The sequence below is a fragment of the Hyperolius riggenbachi genome, chromosome 5 (genome assembly GCF_040937935.1).
Source record: "Hyperolius riggenbachi isolate aHypRig1 chromosome 5, aHypRig1.pri, whole genome shotgun sequence".
NCBI classification, from domain to species: domain Eukaryota; kingdom Metazoa; phylum Chordata; class Amphibia; order Anura; family Hyperoliidae; genus Hyperolius; species Hyperolius riggenbachi.
This window is the reverse complement of record NC_090650.1, coordinates 324,876,583-324,903,933: the sequence shown is the minus strand read 5'-3', so window position 1 is coordinate 324,903,933 and position 27,351 is coordinate 324,876,583. Positions and strand designations below refer to the sequence as shown.

The window sequence follows — 27,351 nt, the reverse complement described above, 5'->3', positions numbered from 1 at the left end:
GGAGCTGCAGACATCGGAGGACGGCGGCGTGGGAGCGATCTAAGCGGATGGGGCTCCCCCAAGTGGACCTGAACTCAGAACTTCCTCTCTTCTCCACTTTTTTGTTACAGCTAATAAAAATACAGTAAAAAAATCTGCAGTATGCTTACTTCTTGCTTTCATGGAAGCAGACATATTGTAAACATCCTGTGTTTACAAATTGGCTGCTCTGCCATGGCAGAGAAGATTCCTAAGCTGACACAGCTAAAATATAAAAATACAGTGGTGATTGAAGGGGGATTAGACAGGCTAAACTCTCTAAATACATACAGGGTGCATTTCTTTCTGTTTTCATTCTGTCCTTTGCAAGAGTTCAGGTCCACTTTAATATACTTTCAACTACTGTATTAATACAGAGCATGTATATAGAGTGGGGTATAGCACTGCATTAGCTAGGCCTATTTTTAACATTGAGTCTCAAGCAACCAGAAAGCACACTTATCTGTCATCAGCCAATCCCTGATGCTGCCGGATAACCGAGTGTAACGATCGGTGTAACACAGAGAGGGTCTGATTACCGGTGAACTTCAGTATCACCGAGAATACAGAATATACCCGATTATTGGTGATCTGCAGTATCACCAATAATCAGATATATCTACTAACCTCTGGACACCTGAGAACGAGTGAGTGTTAGATGCAACAGTATACTTTGAGTACTGTACAGAAGTATGTTCCTTCCTCTGGCCTAGACTCTCCCGGGGGAGGAGCTAGGCTGAGAGTAGGAAGGACAGAGCATGAGTGACACCAGAGAGAGGGGGTGTCACTAACAGATCTGGGAACTGCCTCTAACGGTATGGCCAGTTCTCGAGGTCGGCAAGCCAGGTCGTTAACACACAGACAGATAAGGTACAGATTCAGGAGACAGATACGGAATCCAGTAAACAGGCAGGGTTTGGCAACCAAGTATCAGAATAGCAAGGTACAGAATCAGGAGGCAAATACAGAGTCCAGGAATGAGCAAAGTTTGGCAACAGGATATCAGAAATAGCAAGGTACAGAATCAGAGTTCAGAGGAATAGTCAGGCAGGCAGAAGGTCATAACAAATAATACAGTTCAATATTCCTAAAGCTAAGGTGTGAGTTCCTTGATCATCAACACCTTTGGAAACTATGCTAGAACACCAATACAGACAAGGGGCTTGATTCACAAAGCGGTGCTAACCTACTTAGCACGTCTAAAGTCTTTAGACGCGCTAACCAGGGTGCTAAGTAGGTTAGCACCGGATTTCTCAATCAGATCGTGCGCTAACTTTGCGCACGTAAAGTTTTACGCGCGCAAAGTTTTTACGCGCGCTAAGTCCCATAGGCTTTAATAGGCACTTCGCGCGGTGCGCCCTGTGCTCTGTGCAGTACGCGCATAAAGTTTTACGCGCATAAAGTTTTGCGCGCGTAAAGTTTTATGCGCGAAAAGCTTGTTTAGACGTGCTAAGGGGGTTTTCACAGGCGTGCTAACAGTTAGCACCGCTTTGTGAATCAAGCCCAAGGTCTGAGTGCTACCACGTAGTGATCGCAACACCAGACACCAGAGAAATGACCAGCATTCAGTATATATACTATAGCGCTCACCAGCGCCACCCCTAAGTGCTGGACCAATGGAAGGCGGTGAAAATGTCAGTTGACCCGCTTGGTCAGCTGACTCTTCTCTGGCTGTCATATAAGCTCTGCCTCTCAGCGCGTGCGTCCTTCTGAACCTGGGTGGACTAGCAGTCCCAGCCACACCAGACATGTCTTGCAATGCATCCGCTGACTCAGGCGCGGGGGCCGCCGTCCCGCTCTCCAAGCAAGCGGCGGCTTCCCCGCGTCCAACCACAATGTCAGCAGTATTGCTATGCGCGCAATCCGCTGCATCCAACGCGGACTCCACCGCTCTGCCCATGCGGCATGCGGCGGTTTCTTCGCGTTGTGCCGCCATGTTAGACGCGGAAACAGCCGCTTCACTATGAGCCCTTGCGGCGGCTTTTCCGCGTTTCCTCACACCTAGACTCTACGGTATTATCAAGGTATTATAATGGGGAAATTACAATGTAAAATGTGGGCATTATATTGGATGCATTGTAGTAGGAGCATAAGCCTTATAGTGGGTTCATTATGGGGTATTAATGACTGAGGAATTACAATGAGTGCATTATTTTTGAAGCGCTGTAATGGGGCATTCTAATGGGTGCTTAAAGTGGTCTGAAACTCCGACATAACATTCAATAAAAATGTGTTTTCCTACTTTTTATTACTCATACAGTTATCATATTTGCTTTTGTGCACACCTAATATTGTCTGTTTACAAATTGCAAGTTTCCAAAGTGTAGTTTATCGTACCCTGAAAACTGGCATTGCATTTGATTCAAACTGCTTTTTCTTATATATTAACATCTTCTAATGAGCTTTTCTGAAGTGTGTGTGTGTGTGTGTGTGTGTGTGTGTGTGTGTCTGTGTGTGTCTGTGTGTGTGTGTGTGTGTGTGTCTCTGAAGCACAGTGAGCTCCATTCCACTTGTTATACTGTGTTTACACACAGTTACAACATTGAAATGTAAACAGATACTGTTATCTCCAGTTTGGATGCGGATTTAAAGCTGAATAGCAGGACAAACTGCTTTTGTTTAACCATTTCAGTGATGTTCTGGGATAGTAGCTTTCAAGCTGTGAGGAATCTTTTTAGAGCAAAGTAGAAATGCTGGTTTTCAGACCACTTCAATAATGGGGAAACTTACGGTAGTATAGCACTATAATAGAGACATACCCCTGCTCATACCATACTCAACCTTCTAAACACATTTTAAAGCCAATACTTAGTGCAGTTATTGGAATGCTTGAGGACCTTGCCCCTTGCAAAGTTCACTTCAAACTGGGCTTCAGTCTTCTGATGGTCTCCCATTATCCTCAAGCACTGTCTGGTACAGTGAAGGCTTCACAGTGGATTCTATGTTGGTGAGCTGTGCAGACTCTGATGCACTAAAGCAGCTGCAACAAAAAATATTTCAACCGCCCTGCTTTACAGTTGGTAGAAACTTCTTCTGGTGGAATATTGTATTTGATTTTCCGCCAAGCAAGCCTTTTTCTACTCAGGTAACTCTGTCTTTGCTTTGTTTTTCCAGTGTAAATTGTTCCAAAAATCACGGTCTTCCCTCCTGGATATTAAAGGTTTTCTACTCACATATTTGCTATGTAGACCTGATTTGACCTGCCTCAACCTGCCTCAAATAGCAGACTCATAAACATGGAGATCTTTAATAGAACTTGACTAAATTCTTGGGATCTTAAAAAATTATTTCAGCATCTTTCATTTTGGTCTCACTCTGAACTGGCAATCTTGAAATCTTTTCCATGGTTAGCTGCCCTTCCAAACAGCAGAATGGCAGAGGTTTTATTTTTGTGACCTTTTTAAATGCATTTCAAGACTACCAAAGGACTAGAGATGAACAATGAGATGGTAGTAATTCCAGCTTACATGAAGATTTAGTTTCAAAAGGTTTTTTATTGGTAAATAAGAGAAAAACTTGGGCGGACAATTGAAATACAAGATAAATAAAATTTCATGCAAATTGTATGTTGCTTGAAGTTAATGAAATTACATCACATGTACTGTACTTCCTGTTAATTTAGATTGGCCGACGTCCAATCTGCAAACAATGGGCTAGATTCACTAAGCATGCTAGTAAAACAGTGCGCAACAGCCTATTGGGCCAATCAGAGTGTAGGGATCAGGTCTATAATGTGACTGTACCTGAAGATGCTCAGGGCGGAAGGAGTGGAGTCGGTGTTAAGTTACTAGCAGCAACTCAGCAGCATAGCGTGCAAAGAGTGCCCGCTCCCGATAACGCACGCTACGCATGCACGATACGCTGCCACTAGCGAGCGTAGCGTGTAGGGAGACAAATTGACTGATTCCCTAGTGTGCCTAACAGTAGCTAACTCGTACTGTTATGCAGCGCTAAGCTTATTGAATCAAGCCCATTTTGCGTTAAACCCTGAGTTATTAGTACCCAGTTGACGATCTCCAGCTCCTTTGACCAAGGCAAGGGAAGACAAGACAAATAACATTTATATTGCGCTTTTCTCCTGGCGGACTCAAAGCACCAGAGCTGCAGCTACTAGGGTACGCTCTATAGGCAGTAGCAGCGTTAGGGAGTCTCGCCCAAGGTCTCCTACTGAATAGATGCTGACTTACTGAACAGGAAGTGCCAAGATGGTCTCCTGTGTCTGTGAGGTAGAGCCCTTAACCAGTACACTATCCAGCCACTTAGGTATGGTGATACCATAAACTTTTTCTCAAAAGAGAAAAGCCCACTTAGTGTTTGAGCAATTTTACCCAAGGAGCTCCAATAATATTTGATCATTTGCATCTAATTGATCAATGTAGGGCTGTCCATGAGTTTTCACGTGACAGGCAACCTATTAGGCCAACCAAAATGCGGAGATCACATCCAACAAAGACACTGGACCCGACGGGGCTCAGGGTGGGATTAAAGGAGCCCTAGAAAGGACCAGCCGTAAGTTAGCAGTGCACGCTATGCAGCACTACAGTGACTAGCGTGCGCACAAGATTTTTTAACTTGCACTGCTCAATTTAAGTTGCACTGCTTTAGCAGCGCAGCTTAGTGAATCAATGCCATAGGGTCTGCTGTAACCTTCTATTCTGAAGCCTGTGGACTGACCCACAAATACATAGCAACAGCCCCAATTACTTATAGTCTGTGCACACTTGCATCTTAGGTCACCTGAAATGATCATGCGTGGTAGTTTCAGGCATCCTTTACAGCTGTGTACAGGTGTCCTTCAATGCCTCCAGCTTCTTATTAGTGATTGGGCACAAAGGTGAACCATGCCTGACTGATATTGTTATTTCTCACTCCAGGGCCCATATGCAATTCATTTTTTCTCGTGGTGATATTTTCACACCTTGCCATAAAATGCCTTTTAAACCATCAGCAAGCAAGAAAACACTCAAAATAAATTTGATAGTACTTTTTCACCAACGTTTAGTTATGGTTTAATTGTAAAATGCTGAAAAGTTATTTTAAAGAGATGAAAATTATCTCCTAGGAGATAACTCAAGTTAAAAAGTGAATTGCATATGGGCCCAGGTGTTGGCAGCTTGCTCCCTCTCATCAAAGCAAAAGTCCATCTGAAACAATCAACAATGTTTATGTTGCATGGCCATTACTGCAAGTGTGTACAGATGTTTACAGCAGGTGGCATCAAGCACTGACTGTCTGCCACATAATCACACCTGTGTGCCATACAATACATGATGAGCTGGGACTTGTGATGCAATAGCCACATGCCTCAAGCATTGCCTCTTATCAATTATCGAAGGTGGGTGGTGAGGAGCTGTGTTTACAAGCAGAGAAGCGGCAGCCATGGGAGGGCTGTAGGTCAGGTCACATGTTGGTGATGTCCATTTGTGTCATCCCCAGCTGATCTACCATAGTCTTTTTGCCTGATTACGTCAAGCTTCACACTTCCCCCGACCGTTTTCCTGTTCACATATTGATCCTCCTTTCTGCACCTACATGCAGAAAGCTGATCCATGCCTCCTTTGATGCACGCGTTTTTGCAAGAGCATGCACTTTTAAAAACACATCAGCAAGTGGTTTTCCACAAGAAAATTGTACTGTACTAGATACTTAAAGGATACCTGAGTTGACATGTGACATGATGACATATGTATGTACAGTGCATAGCACACAAATAACTATGCTGTGTTCCTTTTCTTCTTTCTCTGCCTGAAAGAGTTAAATATCAGGTATGTAAGTGCCTGACTTAATCCTGACTCAGACAGGAAGTGACTACAGTGTGACCCTCACTGATAAGAAATTCCAACTATAAAACACTTTCCTAGCAGAAAATTGCTTCTGAGAGCAGCAAAGAGATAAAAAGGACAATAGTTCATAGATTTTAGGTCTGGCATACTTCAATAAATGTGTCATTGAGCAAAAACAATAAAACAGTTAAAACCTAAAAAGTAGATTTAAACATAAAATAAAACTGTTGAATATTCTAAAAAGTCATTATTTAGGAGAAGGAAGATAGATACAATAGTTTATTTCATTCGTTTATGTTCACCCCGGGTGTCCTTTAAGACTTGTACATTTGCACTTCTTATACATAAAACATTAATTTAGGACAAAGACTGGAGTCTCTAGTTTTATGTTGCTAGAGGCAGAGAGGGATCCGTTGCCCTTCCATACACTGCAGACTGATTTCAGATAGATCTCTGCATGAAACCTATCAGAAATCAGCCTGTCATGTCACATCACAATCCCGGGGAATACATTGTTACCTGCTCTACAGCAAAGTGTTCAGAATTCAGAGCACAGAATCCCTTAAGCCATATCATACTTATGTATTTCTTGTATGGAAAATCTGCATTTAATAAAAAAACAAATCTAAAGCAGAAAAAAACTCCTTCAATATCTCTAATCTTTGTCAATATTAGAAGTATGGATATCTGCCAATCCAAGCAAATATATGTTGTACAGGAATGCCAGACTAAAGTAGCTTTATGAAATAGTTTATTTTAAGTCTATATAAAGTTAAATACAGTAATGCCAGATATTATTTTACATCTTGAAAGGTAACTTCAGTGTTTAGACTTTGTTTTGGCAAAGCTGATAATTATACACTGGTTACAGACTTACAAATAGCCTGTAGTGAGAGGGATATGGAAGCTGCTATCTTTATTCCTTTTTTAAACAATGTTATTTGCCGGGCTATAATACCGATCCTTTGCTTCTAATCATTTCTGAGCAATGGACCCAGAACAAGCATTCAAATTTGTCTTTAGCTTATACAGAGCTGAAAGAAGAACGTTGGATTGAACGTCATCCCAATCAGTAGCTGATACCCCCTTCCCCACAAGAAATCTTTACCTTTTCTCGAATAAATCATCGGGGGTTGTATGGCTGATATTGTGGTAAAACCCCTCCCACAGGGTGATGTCAGGATCATGGTACTGACAGTTTGCTGTCTGTGAACCTTGTAGCATTGTGGGAAATAATGGCTTTTTCCAACTGTCAAGCAGTAATATCTCCCTCTTTGCATTGAACTCTCAGTAATGAACATTCTGTACAGATCACCTGGCAGAACTAAAGCAGTCACCACCAGTGATACATTTTAGAATGTAAATCAGGGAAAGGAAAGATTTTACAATGGGTAAACACTGACTAAATAACCTGTAATTGGATATTGTAAAAAAAAATAAGCGATTTTATTCATTATGCTATTATCACTACAGTTCCACTTGAAATCGGCATTGTAACAAGCTGTGTAGGATACTCATCATGACATACTGTAACAGGAACAAGTGAGTGAGAGATAAAATGGAGAGCATTAACCTGTGCTGTGCTCAGAGTAAACTAGAAGTTACAACATAGTAGAACATCTTGGTATTTCGCTGGAGATGGAGGCGGTCGACTAGTGATGGTCATGGGCCTCAATTCCCTAACGGCAATTTTTGCGCGCAAATGTAAATCATGTTTGCATGTGAAAATTCACGATTGCACGTAAAAAACATTGTGCGCGTTATAACGCCCGCAAAGCGCTGGCGTGGCCGTGATATTAGTTATCACGGTTTAGTGAATCAAGCCGGAGAGTGTGAGTTATCAGCTGGTCAGATCTTGAAGTAAATACTGAACACTTTTACTTGATTTACCGAATGCCTTTGTCTTTGTAAATTGCAATTTCTTGACATTTCTTGAGGTATTTACCGCACTTGTCTGTAATTTTGCTTTTCAGTGCAGTAATAGGTTTAGTGAATTGGCATTTAGCAAGGTGATCTGTAAAATCAGCTGTTTTCTGCAATACCTAATGCAGTAGGTGCCTGCAGTATAGGTTACATAGGTAGGTGCCTGCAGTATAGGTTAGGTAGATGCGTGCCTGCAGTATAGGTTAGGTAGGTAAGTGACTGCAGTATAGGTTAGGTAGGTAGGTGCCTGCAGTATAGGTTAGGTAGGTAAGTGACTGCAGTATAGGTTAGGTAGGTAAGTGACTGCAGTATAGGTTAGGTAGGTAAGTGACTGCAGTATAGGTTAGGTAGGTAAGTGACTGCAGTACAGGTTAGGTATGTAGGTGACTGCAGTATAGGTTAGATAGGTAGGTGCTGCAATATAGGTTAGGTAGGTAGGTGCTGCAGCATAGGTTAGGTAGGTAGGTGCTGCAGTATAGGTTAGGTAGGTAGGTGCTGCAGTATAGGTTAGGTAGGTAGGTGCCTGCAGTATAGGTTAGGTAGGTAAGTGACTGCAGTATAGGTTAGGTAGGTAAGTGACTGCAGTATAGGTTAGGTAGGTAAGAGACTGCAGTATAGGTTAGGTAGGTAAGTGACTGCAGTATAGGTTAGGTAGGTAAGTGACTGCAGTACAGGTTAGGTATGTAGGTGACTGCAGTATAGGTTAGATAGGTAGGTGCTGCAATATAGGTTAGGTAGGTAGGTGCTGCAGCATAGGTTAGGTAGGTAGGTGCTGCAGTATAGGTTAGGTAGGTAGGTGCTGCAGTATAGGTTAGGTAAGTAGGTGCTGCAGTATAGGTTATGTAGGTAGGTAGTGCAGTATAGGTTAGGTAGGTAGTTGTTGCAGTATACAGTGGCTTGCAAAAGTATTCGGCCCCCTTGAAGTTTTCCACATTTTGTCACATTAGTCACAAACATGCATCAATTTTATTGGAATTTCACATGAAAGACCAATACAAAGTGGTGTACACGTGAGAAGTGGAACGAAAGTCATGCATGATTCCAAACATTTTTACAAATCAATAACTGCAAAGTGGGGTGTGCATAATTATTCGGCCCCCTTTGGTCTGAGTGCAGTCAGTTGCCCATAGACATTGCCTGATGAGTGCTAATGATTAAATAGAGTGCACCTGTGTGTAATCTAATTTCAGTACAAATACAGCTGCTCTGTGATGGCCTCAGAGGTTGTCTAAGAGAATCTTGGGAGCAACAACACCATGAAGTCCAAAGAACACACCAGACAGGTCAGGGATAAAGTTATTGAGAAATTTAAAGCAGGCTTAGGCTACAAAAAGATTTCCAAAGGCTTGAACATCCCACGGAGCACTGTTCAAGCGATCATTCAGAAATGAAAGGAGTATGGCACAACTGTAAACCTACCAAGACAAGGCGGTCCACCTAAACTCACAAGCCGAACAAGGAGAGCACGAATCAGAAATGCAATCAAGAGGCCCATGGTGACTCTGGACGAGCTGCAGAGATCTACAGCTCAGGTGGGGGAATCTGTCCATAGGACAACTATTAGTCATGCACTGCACAAAGTTGGCTCTTATGGAAGAGTGACAAGAAGAAAGCCATTGTTAACAGAAAAGCATAAGAAGTCCCGTTTGCAGTTTGTCACAAGCCATGCGGGGACACAACAAACATGTGGAAGAAGGTGCTCTGGTCGGATGAGACCAAAATGGAACTTTTTGGCCAAAATGCAAAACGCTATGTGTGGCAGAAAACTAACACTGCACATCACTCAGAACACACCATCCCCACTGTCAAATATGGTGGTGGCAGCATCATGCTCTGGGGTTGCTTCTCTTCAGCAGGGACAGGGAAGCTGGTCAAAGTTGATAGGAAGATGGATGGAGCCAAATAAAGGGCAATCTTGGAAGAAAACCTCTTGGAGTCTGCAACAGTCTTGAGACTGGGGCGGAGGTTCACCTTCCAGCAGGACAATGACCCTAAACATAAAGCCAGGGCAACAATGGAATGGTTTAAAACAAAACATATTCATGTGTTAGAATGGCCCAGTCAAAGTCCAGATCTAAATCCAATCGAGAATATGTGGCAAGATCTGAAAACTGCTGTTCACAAATGCTGTCCATCTAACCTGACTGAGCTGGAACTGTTTTGCAAAGAAGAATGAGCAAAGATTTCAGTCTCTATATGTGCAAAGCTGATAGAGACATACCCTAAAGACTGGCAGCTGTAATTGCAGCAAAAGGTGGTTCTACAAAGTATTGACTCAGGGGGCTGAATAATTACGCACACCCCACTTTGCAGTTATTGATTTGTAAAAAAAAATTTATATTTTCGTTCCACTTCTCACATGTACACCACTTTGTATTGGTCTTTCACGTGGAATTCCAATAAAATTGATTCATGTTTGTGGCAGTAATATGACAAAATGTGGAAAACTTCAAGGGGGCCGAATACTTTTGCAAGCCACTGTAGGTTAGGTAAATAGGTAACTGCAGTATAGGTTAGGTAGGTAGGTGCTGCATTATAGGTTAAGTAGGTAAGTGACTGTAAGTTAGGTAGGTAGGTGACTGCAGTATAGGTTAGATAGGTAAGTGCTGCAGTATAGGTTAGGTAGGAAAGTGACTGCAGTATAGGTTAAGTAGGTAGGTGCTGCGGTATAGGTTAGGTAGGTAGGTGACTGCAGTATAGGTTAGGTAGGCAGGTGACTGCAGTATAGGTTAGGTAAGTAGGTGCTGCAGTATAGTTTATGTAGGTAGGTACTGCAGTATAGGTTAGGTAGGTAGGTGACTGCAGTATAGGTTAGGTAGGTAGGTGTTGCAGTATAGCCACTTCGGCCTATCTGGACGAGCTTCCTCGTCCAGATAGGCACTGCTGCTCCAGCCGCATGGTGCGCGCTCCCGCCGCCCGCCGCTAGCCCCCCGATCAGTGAATGGGAATATAATTCCCATTCACTGATCTAACGCCCCTGCAGAAATACCGACACTTTCTATCCAGGGAGCGCAGTATTTCTGCCCCCAGGAAACTTCTGCTCTGCAATTTAGTTCCTGGATGCGAGATCGTTCGCATCTAGGACTTTTTTCACTGTGGCCATCTTGTGGCCAAATAGTAAACTGCACCCACATACATTTTTACTTAAACAATAATATTATTTTACATTTAAAATAAGCAGTTCCCCCCCCCCCCCCCCCCCCCACACACACACACAAAAAATTACCCACATACATTTTTTATTAAAAAATAAATTAAAAAAAATAGAATAAAAAACAAAAACAACATAAATAGTTACCCAAGGGTCTGAACTTTTTAAATATGCATGTCAAGACAGTATGTTATTATATTATTTAAAATTATAAGCTTATAAATAGTGATGGACGCAAATTGAAAAAATGCACCTTTATTTTTAAATGAAATATCGGCACCATAAATTTTGATAGGGACATCGTTTAAACAGTGTAATAACCAGGACAGATAGGCAAATAAAATACATTTTAATTACGGTAGCGTATATTAATTTCAAACTATAATGGCCAAAAACTAAGAAATAATGAATTTTTTTCATTTCTTTCTTAATCTTCCTGTTAAAATGCATGCAGAAAAAAATAATTCTTAGCAAAATGTGCTACCCAAAGAAAGCCTAATTAGTGGCAGAAAAAACAAGATATAGATCAATTTATTGTGATAAGTAGCAATAAAGTTATAGGCGAATGAATGGAAGGTGAACGTTGCTCGGATGTATGAGATTTTCGGCACTGCGGTGCTGAACCGGATAGGTTAGGTCAATAGGTAACTGCAGTATAGGTTAGGTAGGTAAGTGACTGTAAGTTAGGTAGGTAGGTGACTGCAGTATAGGTTAGGTAGGTGCCTGCAGTATAGGTTAGATAGGTAGGTGCTGCAGCGGCGGTGGGAGCGGGCATAATAGTAATAACTCACCTTCCTTCAGCCAAATACAAACACAGAACATTTATATCGCGCTTTTCTCCTGGTGGTCTCAAAGCGCCAGAGCTGCAGCCACTAGGATGCACTCTATAGGCAGTAGCAGTGTTAGGGAGACTTGCCCAAGGTCTCCTACTGAATAGGTGCTGGCTTACTGACAGGCAGAGCCGAGATTCAAACCCAGGTCTCCTGTGCCAGAGGCAGAGCCCTTAACCAGTACACTATCCAGCCAGCATAGCCAACCCACGCAGCTTCAATGCTTTTCCTTTTCCGGCATCTGTCTTAGTAACAGCGCCCCCTGTGATGACATGTGGTAAGTCATCACAGGGGGTGCTGTTACCGAAACAGATTCCGGGAAAGGAAGGACATTGAAGCTGCGTGGATCGCTATCCGGCTGAAAGCAAGGTGAGTTATTACTATTATGCCTGCTCCCACCAGCACTGTGCCCCCCTTCTGCCGCAAGAATCCAGCGCCCCGGGCGATTGCACGCATTGCACGCCCATAGAAACTGGGCTGCAGCTGACAAAGCCTCAGAGATCAAATTACAGTTGTGATTAGTGGAACCAATGAAAAGTGAATAAAGGCAAGTTCTAAAGTATTGGTCAAATATGTGCACGTTTATCTCATCATCCCAATATCTCACTTCAGGTACCCTTTAAACCTAGCCTTAAAGGTCAACTGAGGTGAGAAGAATATGGAGACTGACATATTTATTTCCTTTTAAACAATACCAGTTGCCTGGCATCCCTGCTGATTTTCAGAATTTAGCTGCAGTAATGTATAAATCACACCAGAAAAAGCATGCAGCTAATCTTGTAAGATCTGACAATGTCAGAAGTGCGGCTGCGCTACACAGTCAAAGATTGTGTAGAGGGCCCCAGTGCAGCGCAAGCGGGGCATAGATAGACCAGGGAGGCTTCCCACTACTGAGGTAAGTATCTAACTTAATTTATTTTTTCTTTTTGGGGGGGGGGGGGGGGGGGGGGGAGCTTCAGGTATGTTTTAAAGAATATTTGCATATTCTCCTCTGAAGCAAGATTATACACATATCTTTACTTTGTCTCCTGAGCTGGCCGCATATGACATTGTTTCACGCGTGTTCAATTCTTCCTGCATTATTAAAAAATGATTGATAACTGAAAAATTTGCTGGGGTCTATAAATCAACAAAACACAGCTAACTATCCGTTACCATTTACTCCTAAAAATTGTGCAGAACTTTTCACCATTCCCGATCAAGTTGAATTCAAAAATAAGGGAAATGTAATCAGATTCCTCCCTCAAATGCAAAAAATGAAAGCATTAGATTTTGATTGTTTTTATGAAATTGTCATAAAATCGAATCTTTTCTTTGTATCGTGTGTGTGGCCACCTTTGAGCCCGGTTCACATTAGCGGAAAAAAACAGTCCATTCACAGATCCGAACGGAACGGATGCTAACGGATGCAAACGGATCCAATGTTAACCTATGGATCCGTTCACATTGGACTGTTAGAACGGATCCGTTCCGCATGATCCGCTGAACGGACTGCAAGTTTCCTCCTGCAGTTATTTTTTGGGACCGCTGAGCCCAGGGGAACAGAAATGGAAGCTGAAGCGCTGCATTGGGGGCAATGAGAAAAGTGAAGAAACGGACTGTTCTAGCCATCAAAATTCACTTTGCTGATGAGGGTCTGAGGGGGGGATGTGGGGAAACGGAACAGAAGCAGCTGAATGGCAAACTGAGTGAAAATGGATCCGGTCGATCGGTAATCAGATCTGTTTTCATGGATCTGTTTGCCACTGACTGCCAGTGTGAACCGAGCCTAACTCCTGTTTCTCATATATTCTAACTTCCTGCCTTGCTGATACTCTGTCAGTCTGGCAGCAGAGACGGTTCTCAGTATCCCTGATAGGTGAAAGTGTTTGTACCCATGTATGAGGCTAAAGCCTGGTACACACACCCAATTTTGATTGGCCAATTTTATCACCTTCATGTAGTATGAGAGCTCATCTACACAATCTGTTCATAGTATTCAAACTTTTTTGTCCATCATACTACATGGAAGTGGAAAAATGTACCAATCAAAATTGAATGTGTGTATGCACCATTAAAATTGGAGATTGATCGTACCTTCAGATAACAGTCAGAGCTTGACATTATGATCCCATTTGAAATTTAGAATCAACATGGAGGCAAAACGATAAAACAATTAGATGGCCTGCTCAACTGAATGTACAAAACCAACCTGTCTATGATCAGCTTAAAGCGGATCTGAGATGAAAAACTAACTATAACAAGTAACTTGTCTATATATCTTATCTAAAGTTTAGATAGTTTACACAGCAAATCTAGCTGCATACAGCTTTAATAGAAAATGATTATTTCTTCCTGTGATACAATGACAGCAGCCATGTTGTTTGTAAACATCACACAGAGGCAGGCTTATCTGTATCTTGAGCACTCAGACTGAAAAAAACCTAATCTCCCTCCACCTCTAAAATCAATGGCTAGTAACGCCTCCTCCTCCTGCCCAGACTGAGCTCCCATGAGATCTTGCTACTGCCAAGGCTCTCTGAAAACCTGTGGGCGTGGTTTATATAGTTTATAGGGAATTAGAGTATTAAAACAAAAACAAAAAAAATATTTGGCTTGAGGAATGCCCTATAAGCAATAGGAAAGAAACACAATTATGCAATGAGCAAAAGTTCATCTCGGATCCACTTTAACTCCAAGCTCCATTTTGCTATGCCCAGCGCATAGAAAGGTGGGGGTGTGACATTCTGCAGTCATCTGAGATGATGTAATAGATATATTTCACCGTCACTCCTAAACTAAGAGGAATATGGAGGCTGACATATTTATTTCCTTATAAACCATTGCCCAGCAGTCCTGTTGATCTCTTTGGCTGCAGTAGTATCTGAAACAACCTCCTGAAGCCAGCATGCAGCTTGCAACTGAAGTCCTGCCAGTTTAAATTGGACTTCAGTCCAGCTGGTAGCTAAGACGCTATGGGCCCCGATGCAAGGTTCACATTGGGCCACCCAAGCACTCTATACATAACAAGTGATACGGTGCCCCAAAACCGGCCAAGGACAACAACAGCGTCAGAGGTGCAAGAACGGGATGGGGAAAAGCTGGTTAATGATTATTATCATTCAGGCCTCTTTCACAGTAGGACGTTGCAAATTACAACGCAAAGCCCCCAAAAAGTCGCAACGCAACTTAAAGTGAATGTTTACCGTTACAAAAAAGAAAAAGTCAGATACTCACCTAAGGAGAGGGAAGGGTCGGTCCTAATGAGCCTTCCCTCTCCTCTCCCGGTGCCCGGTCCCGCACAGGATCCCCCGTGGCAGTATTCGACCAGTTCGGTCAAATACTGCCACTTCCACATGCTGAAAGGAGCTTTCGGAAGCCTTCGGGAGCACTCGGGCTCCGGATGACGCGGCCGCTCCATAGTACGCATGCGCGAGCGCCCTCTATGACGCGCTCGCGCGTACGTAGTATGGAGCGGCCCGTCTTCGGAAGCCTGAGTGCTCCCGAAGACCTCCAAAGTCCCTGCGGATGCGAACGGGGGAGCCAGCGCAGCACCGAGGGCCCCGGGAGAGGAGAGGGAAGGCTCATTAGGACCGAGCCTTCCCTCTCCTTAGGTGAGTATCTGACTTTTTCTTTTTTTAAACAGTACCCATTGGCTTTAATGCCCCGTTATCGTCGCATATAGTAGAGCATACAGGCAATGAAAAGCATGCTTCCAAGTAATTACTGAGCATGTGCAAACAGTCCAATGCAGCTAATAACGTGTATAACGCACAGCATGCAGCACTTTCTAATAACACTACACGTTACACACAAACGCAACGTGTGCACTGTGAATGTTGCACAGACTTAGTATTGCTGTGCGATAGTCTGCGTTGAAACATTGTGTAACGTGCGACTTTAACGTCGCACTGTGAAAGAGGCCTTAAAGAATCTATAGAAGTGATTATTACAAGCACAGGGCCAATGAGGAGCCATTTCTGTTGTTGAGAGAGGGCCCTATGGGGCCCCTCTGGCCAAAGGGCCCCGATGCAGTCGCAACCTCTGCAACCCCTATTGCTACGCCACTGCTTCAGTCACATCTCATTCAGTCTGCATTTGCTTGTTCAGGGTCTATGGCTAAAAGTATTAAAGACAGAGAATCAGCAGGACTGCCAGGCAACTTGTATTATTTAAAAGGAAGTAAACATGGCAGCCTCCTTATCCGTCTCAGTTTAGGTGTCCTTTTATGCCTGGTACACACCATGCAATTTCCCATCAGATCAATGGGTCAAATCGATAATCACCTACAGGTACAATAAGATCCTTTTTATGATCAATTTTCTGATGTAAAGAAAAAAAATCGATCGGAAAATCAATCAAAAATCTGATGGGAAATTGCATGGTGTATACCAGACATAACAAAAGCGTTTTGGGGTGACACACTGCATACAGTGCATTACGATGTTGCACACCATTATAACGCAACGCACGCGCCGCACTGTAAACATGGCATAGGTGGCGCATTGCAATGTGTACAAAGCGCCTGTTGCGGCGCATCGCAACGCACCACTATGAACATAGCCTAAAGCTACCAATATTATAGCGCATATCTGGCTCTTAAACACATCCCTATGTCATACAGTATAAGATTGTAAGGCATCTCAGAGGCAGAAAACTCTGCAGTAAAGTCAACAAAGGAACATGGATAGATGGCAGAAGCAAATGAAGATGCAGGTCTTCATCTTATGGAAATATAGCTTTGTTATGTGCCATCTCAGTACTGAAGCCTCCAAATCCTCTGATATTTTTGATGTATGAAAATAATCAGGACAAAATGCATGGAACTTCTTCAATCTCTTTTGTAATTCTGCATGGTTGAACATTTGAAATGAGTTTGTGCATTAGCCCGAGGCAGTGATTCTGACTTGATTGGGGTAAATCAGCCTCCTCGTGCTTATTTTTTCTACACGTCACTGTGGAAGTTCTATAGCCAAGGGAATAAAAAAAAAACATAAAAAAAATAAAATTAAAAAAAAAGTGCTGTTCGGTTGCCAAACGATCACACACGCTTTGATCAGACAGGAGGCGATCCTTATCAACAAGTTGCACGACCTTACTACAGTGACAATGTCAGGTCAACTAGGGGAAGTGAAGGGAGACATCTAAACACAAATAATAAAAAAAAGAAACCAACAATCCTTATAATTATCATCATCTGCTGCTTTTCTCTCTTCTGGCAAGAAACACTCCATCCATTTGCAGAAATCGCCTGGGGAAACCTTACATCAAAACTAATCACAACGATTAAAATCAGCTTTTCTGTGCAACAGCAGAGTAATAAGCAAGTTGGAGGGCTGGATGAGACTGTGTTCCCCCCTACACACAAGAGGAAATAAATGCAGGAACAATACATGCTACATGCTAAACAAAAAAATTATATATATATGTCACATTGTCAAAAAAAAGAAGGGGGCTGTTGCTGAAGAGACAGGCTAATTTAATTTCATTTTTTTATTCTGGAGATTGATTTAGACTGGAGGTAGAGGCATGAGCTAATTGTATCCTGATCCTTGCCTTGAGGGGTTTCAAAGCCCTGGAGCAACTATTCTCTGTATTTTGTTCTCTCTACCTTAGCCAAGCTATTGCATTTCTCTCTGGTGTAGCGAGCAGAGCAGATCGCTGGGAGAAAATCAGGAGGAAGAGAAAGAGAAAAAGGACAGAAATAAAGGAGAGGAAGGGGGAAGTTGGAGAAGAAGACTTTGCCTTTTCATGTTTCAGGTAAGATCTCACGCTTTCAGCTCGCTATTATTTGCTATGGCTGGGGACTTTAGGGCGCAACTTGCTTTTACGCATGTGCCAGGTTCCTGGTTAATCTCAGTTTTTTTTTCCTCCTCTCCTTTCATCATCACCACTTCCTTGATGCAACTCAGAGAGAGAGAAATAGGCAGCGATCGGTGTATGTGTGTGTCAGTGAGCAGCACGGGGTCAGTGGGTAGCAGTGTATGAGCAGGACGTGCTGGTCAGTGGGGCCCGGCGGGGCAGAGGGGCGCTGAGCGCACGCTGGAGGTGCCGGGGAGCCAGGCTCTGGTGTCGGGGCGATGAGCAGCACTGCTGCCCGCTGATCAGAATGACGATGCTGCCCCTCGGCTGCACGCAGCTATCACATGCAGGGTCCTCCTCCTCCGCTTAGAACACCTGATAAACTCTTCCTTACTTTCCTATCAGCTCCGTCCCTTGCTTCCCCGCGTCCCCTTTTCCCTCCTGTCTCTCCAGCAGCCTCAGATCTCTTTCTCTGAAGGACGCCATTGTGTTACTGCAGATTCTGCCCGGGGGCATCAAAGGACTTTTCGCTCTGATCAGACGAGCCGAGAGTCAGCGAGTTGGTGCAAATCGCTTCCTCGCACGGCGGGTGAGGTGGGCAAGGTGCTGCGCGACGCCCCGGGAAGGGTTAACTCGGGCTTTTTCTGATTTTCTTTTTTTTTCGGCGCAGACAAGACAACACCAAAGGGGCAGTGTGTTTATGGAAAAAGGATGTTGTAGTTACCGCCGGGGGACGCTAGAGGGCGGTGGGTGCCTGTCTGCTGGGAAATTGATCAAAGTGATGGTTTTGCCCTGTCTGCCTGGCATCTGTGTCACCATCACTACTCAGCATCCAGGAGGGCTGGTTTGTTGAAATTAACTCAGTTTAGAAAGCCAAACATTCTATACTTATGTAAAATGTATCACTGTAAATTGATGGGAGGGGATGTAAAGGTTCTAAGCCAATGGCAGTCTACAGAAGTGTATTTCTGTATTAATGACATAAAGACTATATACAATTATACGCTGTAGTGTGGTCCAGATATCCTGAAGCACTTTGTGGCCGCTCATTAAAGTTTGTAATATCTCTCGTATTTCAGCGTATAGTTTGGAATTCTTTATATTTTGTTCAGTTTAGGTGTATAGTGCTAGAACATCCCAGAGCATCTTATTAAATGTATAGGGGCTGATTTACTAAGGTTAGGTTCAAAGAAAAGTGGTTGCCCAGAGCAACCTGACAGAATCTTTGTACCATTTAGCAGTTTCGACCTGATTTGTTGTTCTGGGCAACTGCATCACCTCTGCTCCACTTTTCTTTGCACCTGTCTTCATAGATCACTCCTGCAGAATCCTCCGTGTCATTCTCTGTGTAGAGATGAAATAAGAAAATGACTTTAGGTGACGGTGTCTCTACACCTACTGGAATTGACAAGTGCTGGACCTAAAGTTTGCACAGAATGATTCCCAAGAATTCTGATCGATTACCTGACAGCTTGACTAATTAATAAACCATTAAGTAATCATCAGCTTGCTAGGTCTGAGTAGTCCTGTAAAAAGTTCCAGTTCAGTCCCTGCTAATAAGTAGAATTTTACGTCACATCTCTGTGTCACTTTGATCAGGTTGGCCCCCATTGTGGCAGGTGTCTTAGAAGCTTATACAAATAGTGGGTAATGGGCACCCAGTTGGTGATTTGGACACACGGTGCCCCAGATATTAGGCAGCTCATTTGGCTATAAGTAGCCAATCCGCTATTGCATGGCGTAAATTAGGGGTCAGTTTCTGAAGCCAACTGGCTATTGATAGCTGACCAGCTACTAGCCTTTATAGCCAATCTGCTACTGTAAATAGCCAATGCGCTACTGCACATTTGGGTGCTGGGGGGATATAGTGTTAGGCACCCCGGGAGGTTAGTGAGAGAATAAGGGGCAGGTAAGTCAGTAGTAAAATATCAGTAAGGCAGATTACCAAAATTTTAACTGCTCCACCTGACACCTAAAGAAATGATGATTCAATATGTACTCCACAGGAGCTTAGTCTGATCACACTGCAATACATGTTTAACATTCTTGTATTCAGGATGATAATTTCATATGACCCCTTCACTTTCATTTTTTCAAATAATGAATGAAGTATAGCTTTGTGAAACAAGATATTACTATGCACCTTCACAGCAAATACAGTATATCCTCTAGAATAGAGCTCTAACTTTGTAAAGATTTAGAGATAATGCACTTTGCAAGTGATTCCAGGCATTCATTGGTGCTTTAGGGGGTTTAGCAAAAATGCTAGGACAATATAAACTCAATTGTTCTCTATGAGGCCACTTAACCTCCTTGGCGGTAACCTAGGGTCGGGGTGGAAAACCGTAGCTCAGAGCGGTAATCCCCAACCTCTGCTCGGGGTAGCCACCGGATGCTCTATGCAAAGCAATGCGCGCAGCGTGAGCGTTTCTACATACCTCCCAGGGATCCTGACGTCGGCTGGCATTCTTCTTCCGGTGCTCTGCTTCCTCCTGGTGAGATCGCTGGCTGTCGTCATAATGACAGCCGGCAATCTCACTTTAGAGTTGCAGCGCCACCCGGAGGATGGAGGCATAACTGCAGCGCTGGAGCCAGGGAGGTGAGTGATTGTTGGGCTGCTGCAGATCTCCCTGGCAGCATGATTTTTTCCAGGTTTTAAGGTCTGAAAGGGTGCAAAAAAATTGTACTGCTTTTAGACCCTAAAATCCAGAAATAATCATACCGCCAAGGGGGTTAAGGACCATGGGCTTAAACCTCCTAAAGACCAGGCCATTTTTTTTTTATAAGTTAGGGCTCGTTCCCACTTTTGCGACGCGATTTCGGCCACATTCCGACGCTTGTAAAAACGCATGCGGATGCGTTTCCGCATGCGTTTTTACCCGCGATTTCGCATGCGATTTCGCATGGCAGGGTGCCATGCGAAATTAACCATGACACTGCCAGGGCAAAATAAAATTTAAAAAGGTGCGAAATCGCGGGTAAAAACGCATGTAACAAACGCATGCGTTTTTACTATTAAATACATTAGCGGCGATTCGCACGGATTCCCGACGCAGGCGAAATCGTTGGCTCTTTTGTGCGTTTTTTTACCGCTGAAAAAAACGCACCTCAACAACGCTACAGTGGAAACAGGCCCATCCACTTGCATTACATGTGCGGATCTGCATGCGTTGGACGCATGCAGATTCGCGATAGTGGGAACGAGCCCTTAGTCCACTGCAGCTTTAAGGCCTCGCTGCAGGGACGCACAACTCAGCACACAAGTTATCCCCCCCCCCCTTTTTCTGCCCACCAACAGAGATGTCTGTTGGTGGGCTATGATCCCTGCCAGCGTGTTTTTTTTTTTTTTTTAAACAAATATGTATTCCTTCCACCGTTAGGCGGTCCTGCGGCTGGCGCCGTGGTCAAGCCCATCAGCGTGACGCAGTCGCCTAGAGGCTAAAGAACAACTGAAGTGAGAGGGATATGGAGGCTGCTATATTTCATTTTAAACCATACCAGTTGCCTGGCAGTCCTGCTGATGTCTTTGGCTGCAGCAGTGTCTGAATAACACCAGAAACAAGCATGCAGCTAATCTTGTCAGGTCTGACAATAATGTCAGAAACACCTGATCTGCTGCATGCTTATTCAGTGTCTGTCTAAAAGTATAAAGGCTCATACATCAGACTATAGTTTTTGGAAAATGAAAGATCACAGACCAATCTTACCACCCTTCATGTAGTATGAGAGCCATACTTTCACAGTCTTTTCTATGGAGCTGAACTCCCCATCAGAAAAAAATCTTTGCAAGATGCTGCACACACAGATGCTGTACAGACACAAAAGATCAGTATCTGCAAAAGATCTGTTCCTGCCAAAGTTCTGTTCCTGCATTTTGCAGGAACAGATCTTTTGCAGATACTGATCTTTTGAATGTCTACAGCATCTGTGTGTGCAGCATCTTGCAAAGATTTCTGTCTGATGGGGAGTTCAGCTCCATAGAATAGACTGTGTAGGTTTGGCTCTCATACTACATGGAAGGGGGTAAAATTGGTCTGCGATCTTTCATTTTCCAAAGACTATGGTCTGATGTGTCTATGTGGCCTTAGAGGCAGAGGTTCAGCAGGATAGCCAGGCAACTGGTATGCTTAAAAGGAAATAAATATGGCAGCCTCTATATCCTTCTCACTTCAGTTGTCCTTTAACAGATCCACTTGGAGCCCACCATTCCTGCACAGGAATGCAAGAAAGTTCTGGGCATGCCCACTAGAACAGAGTAGAGCTCATGCACATAGGAAAAAAAAGCAATGCACAAGTGACTGTATTCTACTCCATATGTGCTCGTACGTGGCGAGAGTGCAGTCACAAAAAACCTGTTCTACAAGCATTCTCCAGGACTACCAAGGTGGATATTCAATTCTTTCAGGTACACTTTAAAAATGAAGCAGTTATGGAACTGCACACAACTTTTCACATTATACAGGGCAAAGAGTTTTTCCTAACTTATCATGTTTGAAAAGGCAAACTATATAAAACTGTTTGCTGCATAAAAGCTGTGACGAAGGGAAGCTGGTGGATTTGGTGCGGCCCCTTATAAGATTAGGCAATATACATCCCAAATTATCAGCATAGGTTGCATGGTTTGGGCACAGGCTGGCATCTACCGGTATGTCATGGTGCCCGATAACTAAGGCCTCTTTTCCATGGACAGTGGATAGGCAGTGAAATTCCTCTCAAACTCTCACAACTGCTCACTACTGCCTGGTAACTGCTCACTGCTGCCTAGTAACTGGTTGCTGAGCACACAGCTCAACTGTCCATGAAAAAGAGGCCTAAGTTTTCAAACTAAAAAAGAAGGCAAGTATCATGGGCACGTGTTTTCTAAGCGCCAGCAATTTAAAAAGCTCTTGCTCATCTAAAGCCTGGTACACACTTTCAGTTAGGAATGGCCATTTAATGACCAATTTCACCGCCTCCATGTAGTATGTGGGTCAACAGATATTGGGCTCTATTCACAATGGGCAGTTTGGTAAAATCTTTTTGGTCGGTAAAATACCTAATTTGGTGTTTTACACTTTTTTTCAAATGCACTAAAGTTTTCCTGCATGAGGCAGAAGTTTGGTAATTTACCAAACAAACATGCCTCAATTCACTAAGCCCGGCTCGGTATGTGTCACTTACCAGCGTGGAGCAGGTCATCGGGCAGGCAGGGAGCTGTGTGTGACTTGGAGGTTTTCTGTCCAATGCAGCTCGTCATCCCTTTAGATGTGCTGCAGCCACCAGGGGGAGCTCTTCTGTATGCTAGAATACAGGTTTCAACACCTAAAGGGATGCAGGAAAGCCCTCAGAATTGTCAGCTTCCTCTGCTTTGATACAGTGAAAGACCCACCCGATACCCCATCACATCAAATCAGAGTGAGAAGCAGGCTGTGTGGCTCTCCCTATTGGCTGTCTGGCTCTCCCCAAAGGCTGTCTGTGGAATCCACCGCACAGAGACAGCATGGGGAGGGCGAGTTATCGGCTTCTGTGAGCTGGAGAAAAATACCAAACACTTTTGGCGGGTAAATTAAATGTGGAAATCTTTGTGAATTGACACTTCCTGAGGTAATTTCCGCACAAGTCGGTAATTAACCTCACTAGTTGGGAACTCTAATTTTCTGTGCGGAGATAGGTTTAGTGAATTGTAATTTGGGAAGGTGATTGGTAAAATCAACGGTTTTCAGCATTACCGAATGTGGTAACGCTTTGTGAATAGAGCCCACTGACTACTATGAGCAGATTGTGTAGGTAAACCCTCATGTAAACTACATGGAGATGATAAAATTGGTCAGTGATTACAATCATAATTGTAAGTGTGTACAAGGCTTAATGCTATGAGTGATTTTTTTTTTTTTTTTTTTTTTTTTTTTTTTAAATCATATTAGCAAGAGTTTATTTCAAATCACCGCTGCTTAGAAAAGCGCTTGCAGTGTGAACCAGGCCTTAGGCTGGGACCCACTAGGGCAGTTTCGGCAGCCTTTTGGGATTGTCGGCGATTCCCAAAAATGCTTTGCCAATGAAAGTGTGTGGTGGAGAACCCACTAGTGCGATCAGGGGTAATGGCAATCATAGGACACGTATTTGCGCTCAATGCTAAGTAAATTAGCCCTGAAAAATCACTTTTGCAAAGCAAATTTGCAGCACTTTGGGGGGCTGAGCGATTACAATTAAAATAAATATTATACTCACCAGGTGTCCAGATTTCCTGCTTCCATCCATAACCCTGCCCCCGAAAGGAAGAGGTCATAAGCGCTTCTCTGATAGGCCATACAGGAGCACCTATGACCTCCTTTAGGGGGTGGAGATACGGACGGAAGTCTGACACCTGGTAAGTATAATAATGTTTGTTGTTTTTTTTTAAAGTCAGAAGCACTATACAGTTTACTGTAGTAAATGACTACAGTAAACTACTGTATCCTCTCGACTTAGGCCTCTTGCACACTACAGGCGATTTATTTATTTATTTATTTATATATATTTTTTTTTAACAATCCGATTTTTGATTCTGATTAAAAAAAAAAAAAGTACTGCATGCTGCTATGCTTTCAGATCGTATAAAAATCGGAATCGCATGTAGTGTGCAAGAGGCCTTAGACATCGAAAGGTGTCTGTGTGAGGTTTAGGTGTCAGAAGGGGGTTAACATGGAAGGAGGAGCTAAGGTTAACCCATTCGCGTTCAGCCGTTTTCACTTGAGCAATGTTCACCTCCCATTGATTAGCCTATAACTTTATCACTACTTATCACAATTAACTGATCTATATCTTTTTTCCGCCACCAATTAGGCTTTCTTTGGGGGGTACATTTTGCTAAGAGCCACTTTACTGTAAATGCATTTTAACAGGAAGAATAAGAAAGAACGGAAAAAAATCATTATTTCTCAGTTTTCAGCCATTATAATTTTAAAATAATACATGCCTCCATAATTAAAACTCACGTATTGTATTTGCCCATATGTCCCGGTTATTACACCGTTAAAATTATGTCCCTATCACAATGTATGGCGACAATATTTTATTTGGAAATAAAGGTGCATTTTTTCCGTTTTGCATCTATCACTATTTACAAGTTTAAAATAAAAAAAATATAGAAATATTTCATCTTTACATTGATATTTAAAAAGTTTAGACCCTTAGGTAAATATTTACATGTTTTTTTTATATTAAACATTTTATTTGGGTATTTTTGGGAGGGTGGGATGTAAACCATAGTTTTTTAATGTAAATGTGTGTTGATTTTAATTTTTGTTACTTTTTGTTGTAGTTTTACTTTTTGGCCACAAGATGGCGGCCATGAGTTTGTTTACATGACGTCACTCTAAGCGTAACACACGTTTAGAGTTACGCATCGGGGAGGGAACGGCCAGAAAATGCGAAGCTTTAGAGAAGCTGTCGTTTTTTCAGTGGGGGAGAGGAATCAGTGATCGGGCACCATAGCCCGATACATTGATTCCGTGGTTACCGAATCCGCGGCCGGGAGTGCGCGTGCGTGCGATCGGCCGCGGGAGCGCGCGGTAGCGCGCATGGTTCCTGGACGTAGAAACTAACCAAAATAGGTTAATGTTCAGAAAGGTTTATGTGATTGGCTAGAGAGATGCACTGAAGCCTCACTGAAAAAAAGAAAAACTGTTGCAAACCAAAATAGTGTTGGCAATGGTTCAAGAGTTGGTGGCAAATTTTGTATCGGAGAAGAACATTTTCCTGTTCATTCTCAGATTAATAACACATTTGTACAGTTTGTTTTAACATTGAAACATCGGCCATCGGTTTTACAAATATAAGTTCTTGTCATTATTATGTAAGAACAAAATAAATGTAACCCAATCATATGTACAGTCATTTAAAAGTCTGTTATTGCCTATCCGGTGCAAGCTGCATGCCAACTCCAAGTCAATCTGTTCACTATTAGGGCCCGTTTCCACTTGTGCGGCGTGATTTTGACGGGAAAATTGCAGCAACGAATCCGCATGCGGTTGCAGTTTCGTTGCCGTTTCTATGCGGATTTTCACGCGGAATTGCTCGTGGTTTTCACAACGCGATTTTAACATGTCAATTCCGGCATGCAATTTTCATTTCGTTTTTAAACGAAAGCGCACGCGGAAACGCCGGGAAAACCGCAAGTCTAAAACGCTTGCGGTTTTCCTATTTAGTTACATTACCAATGAATCGTGTGCGGCGTGCAAATTCTGGTGCGTCTGCCGTGCAGATTTTTTTCTGCATGACAAACCGCACAGAATCACGCAGAAGTGGAAACAGGCCCATCCACTTCTATTGCTTGTGCAAATCTGCATGCATAAAATGCATGCAGATTCGCTGTAGTGGAAACAGGCCCTAATGGGCCTATTTATAAAGGTGGTGATTGGAAAAATGACAGCATTGCAGATTTTCACACTTATAAAAGTAGCAGTCATTTGAACTGCAGTTTTGTAAGGAATCAGATCGAACTTTCTATGATTGCTGCTGTTGCTGTTAGTTATCACCAATAAAGGGCCAATTGCCATATTTATAACAAGATGATCAGCTGATTACTGCTGTAAAGATGGCCAGAGAGCCAACTCTACATTGAGGGCTGGAACCCACTAGGGCGATTTTGGAATCGCCGGCGATTCCCAAAAATGCTTTGCAAATGAAAGTGGATGGTGAGGAACCCACTAGTGTGATTTCCATTAGGGGTATATAAGTGCTGCAGAATTGCTTTGGCGGGGGGGGGGGGGGGGGGGGGCAGCAATTCCGGTTTATAAACTTTAAAATACTCACCAGGTGTCCGGATTTCTTGCTTCTGTCTGTAGCCCCGCCCCCTAAAGCAAGGGGTCACAGGCACGAGAAGAGGTCAGAGAAGCCCTTATGATCTTTTCCTTTAGGGGGCAGGGCTATGGCCAGAAGTCGGACACCTGGTAAGCATACAAAAAAAATTGTGCTAATTGGAAGGGCTGTACATTGCATTAGCAAGAGCTTTTAAAATCACTGAAGCTTGAAAAGCTCTTGCAGTGCGGACCAGACCATTTTGAATCAGTGCTTTTAGTGCAATTGTGTTTTGTTTTTTTTCAAATATTTTCCCTTTTTCAATGGAAGTTCACAGTAGTGCAGTAGTTCACAAGCCGTGTGGGTCTCCATTCTCAGACGTAGGTCTCAAATATGTTTGCTGCTAAGGGCTCTTTCACACTAGAGGCTGCGGTAAAAAAGGCTGAAAGTCAGCCTTTTGCTTAACGCCAATACATAGCTTTTTCAAAGCGTTTTCAAAGCCTTTTGAAAGAGTTTTACAGCCCATATGAAAACGTCCTTTTTTTTTTCTTCTATAAAAATATTAGTGAACAAGATAGCTGTAAAACGCTTTGAAAAGGCTTTGAAAACGCTGAAGTTGGCGTTTTCCATTGACTATGACGCCAACAGCCAACTTCGGCTGTTAACAGCCCTGAAAAAGCTCCTGGGAGCGTTGAAACGCAACGCTCCAAAACGCCGAGTTAGATGTGAAAGGTAAAATGAAAGTCTATGGACTTTCTTTTACCTAGCAAAACGCCAACTTCGGCCGTGGCGTTAAAACACTGAAAAATCCCTCTGGTGTGAAAGGGCCCTTAAGGAAAGAAAATAAAATGTATCATATTGTAAGCATGTGTTGTAGATATTCTGCCTCCTGTTGCTCAGCAATTGTAGCTTATTGTTGCTGGAAAGTTCAGCCAATGCTTGGTGATAATAGTCTTGTATGCATCTTCTTGGCCACTATTGACAAAATTCTTGAGTTAGAATGATTTCTATAGTCGGTCTGTCAGTCTGCAGTGAGTGCACAATCAAGGAATGACAGTTTACATGTAAGACACTCAGCAGTCCTCATCTTTGCACTTCTGTGGCTTAA

At 43.1% G+C, this 27,351-nt stretch overlaps 1 protein-coding gene across 1 annotated transcript in view; it reads left to right on the top strand.

Annotated features, from left to right (window-relative positions):
- Positions 1 to 17,288: 17,288 nt before the first annotated feature.
- KCTD1 (potassium channel tetramerization domain containing 1) overlaps positions 17,289 to 27,351 on the top strand; it is a 164,075-nt gene continuing 154,012 nt past the window's right edge. Inside the window, exon 1 of the mRNA XM_068237298.1 lies at positions 17,289 to 17,444. Within this exon, the coding sequence (XP_068093399.1) occupies positions 17,436 to 17,444 (9 nt within the window). The 5' untranslated portion in view covers positions 17,289 to 17,435. The remainder of the gene's footprint in view (positions 17,445 to 27,351) is intronic.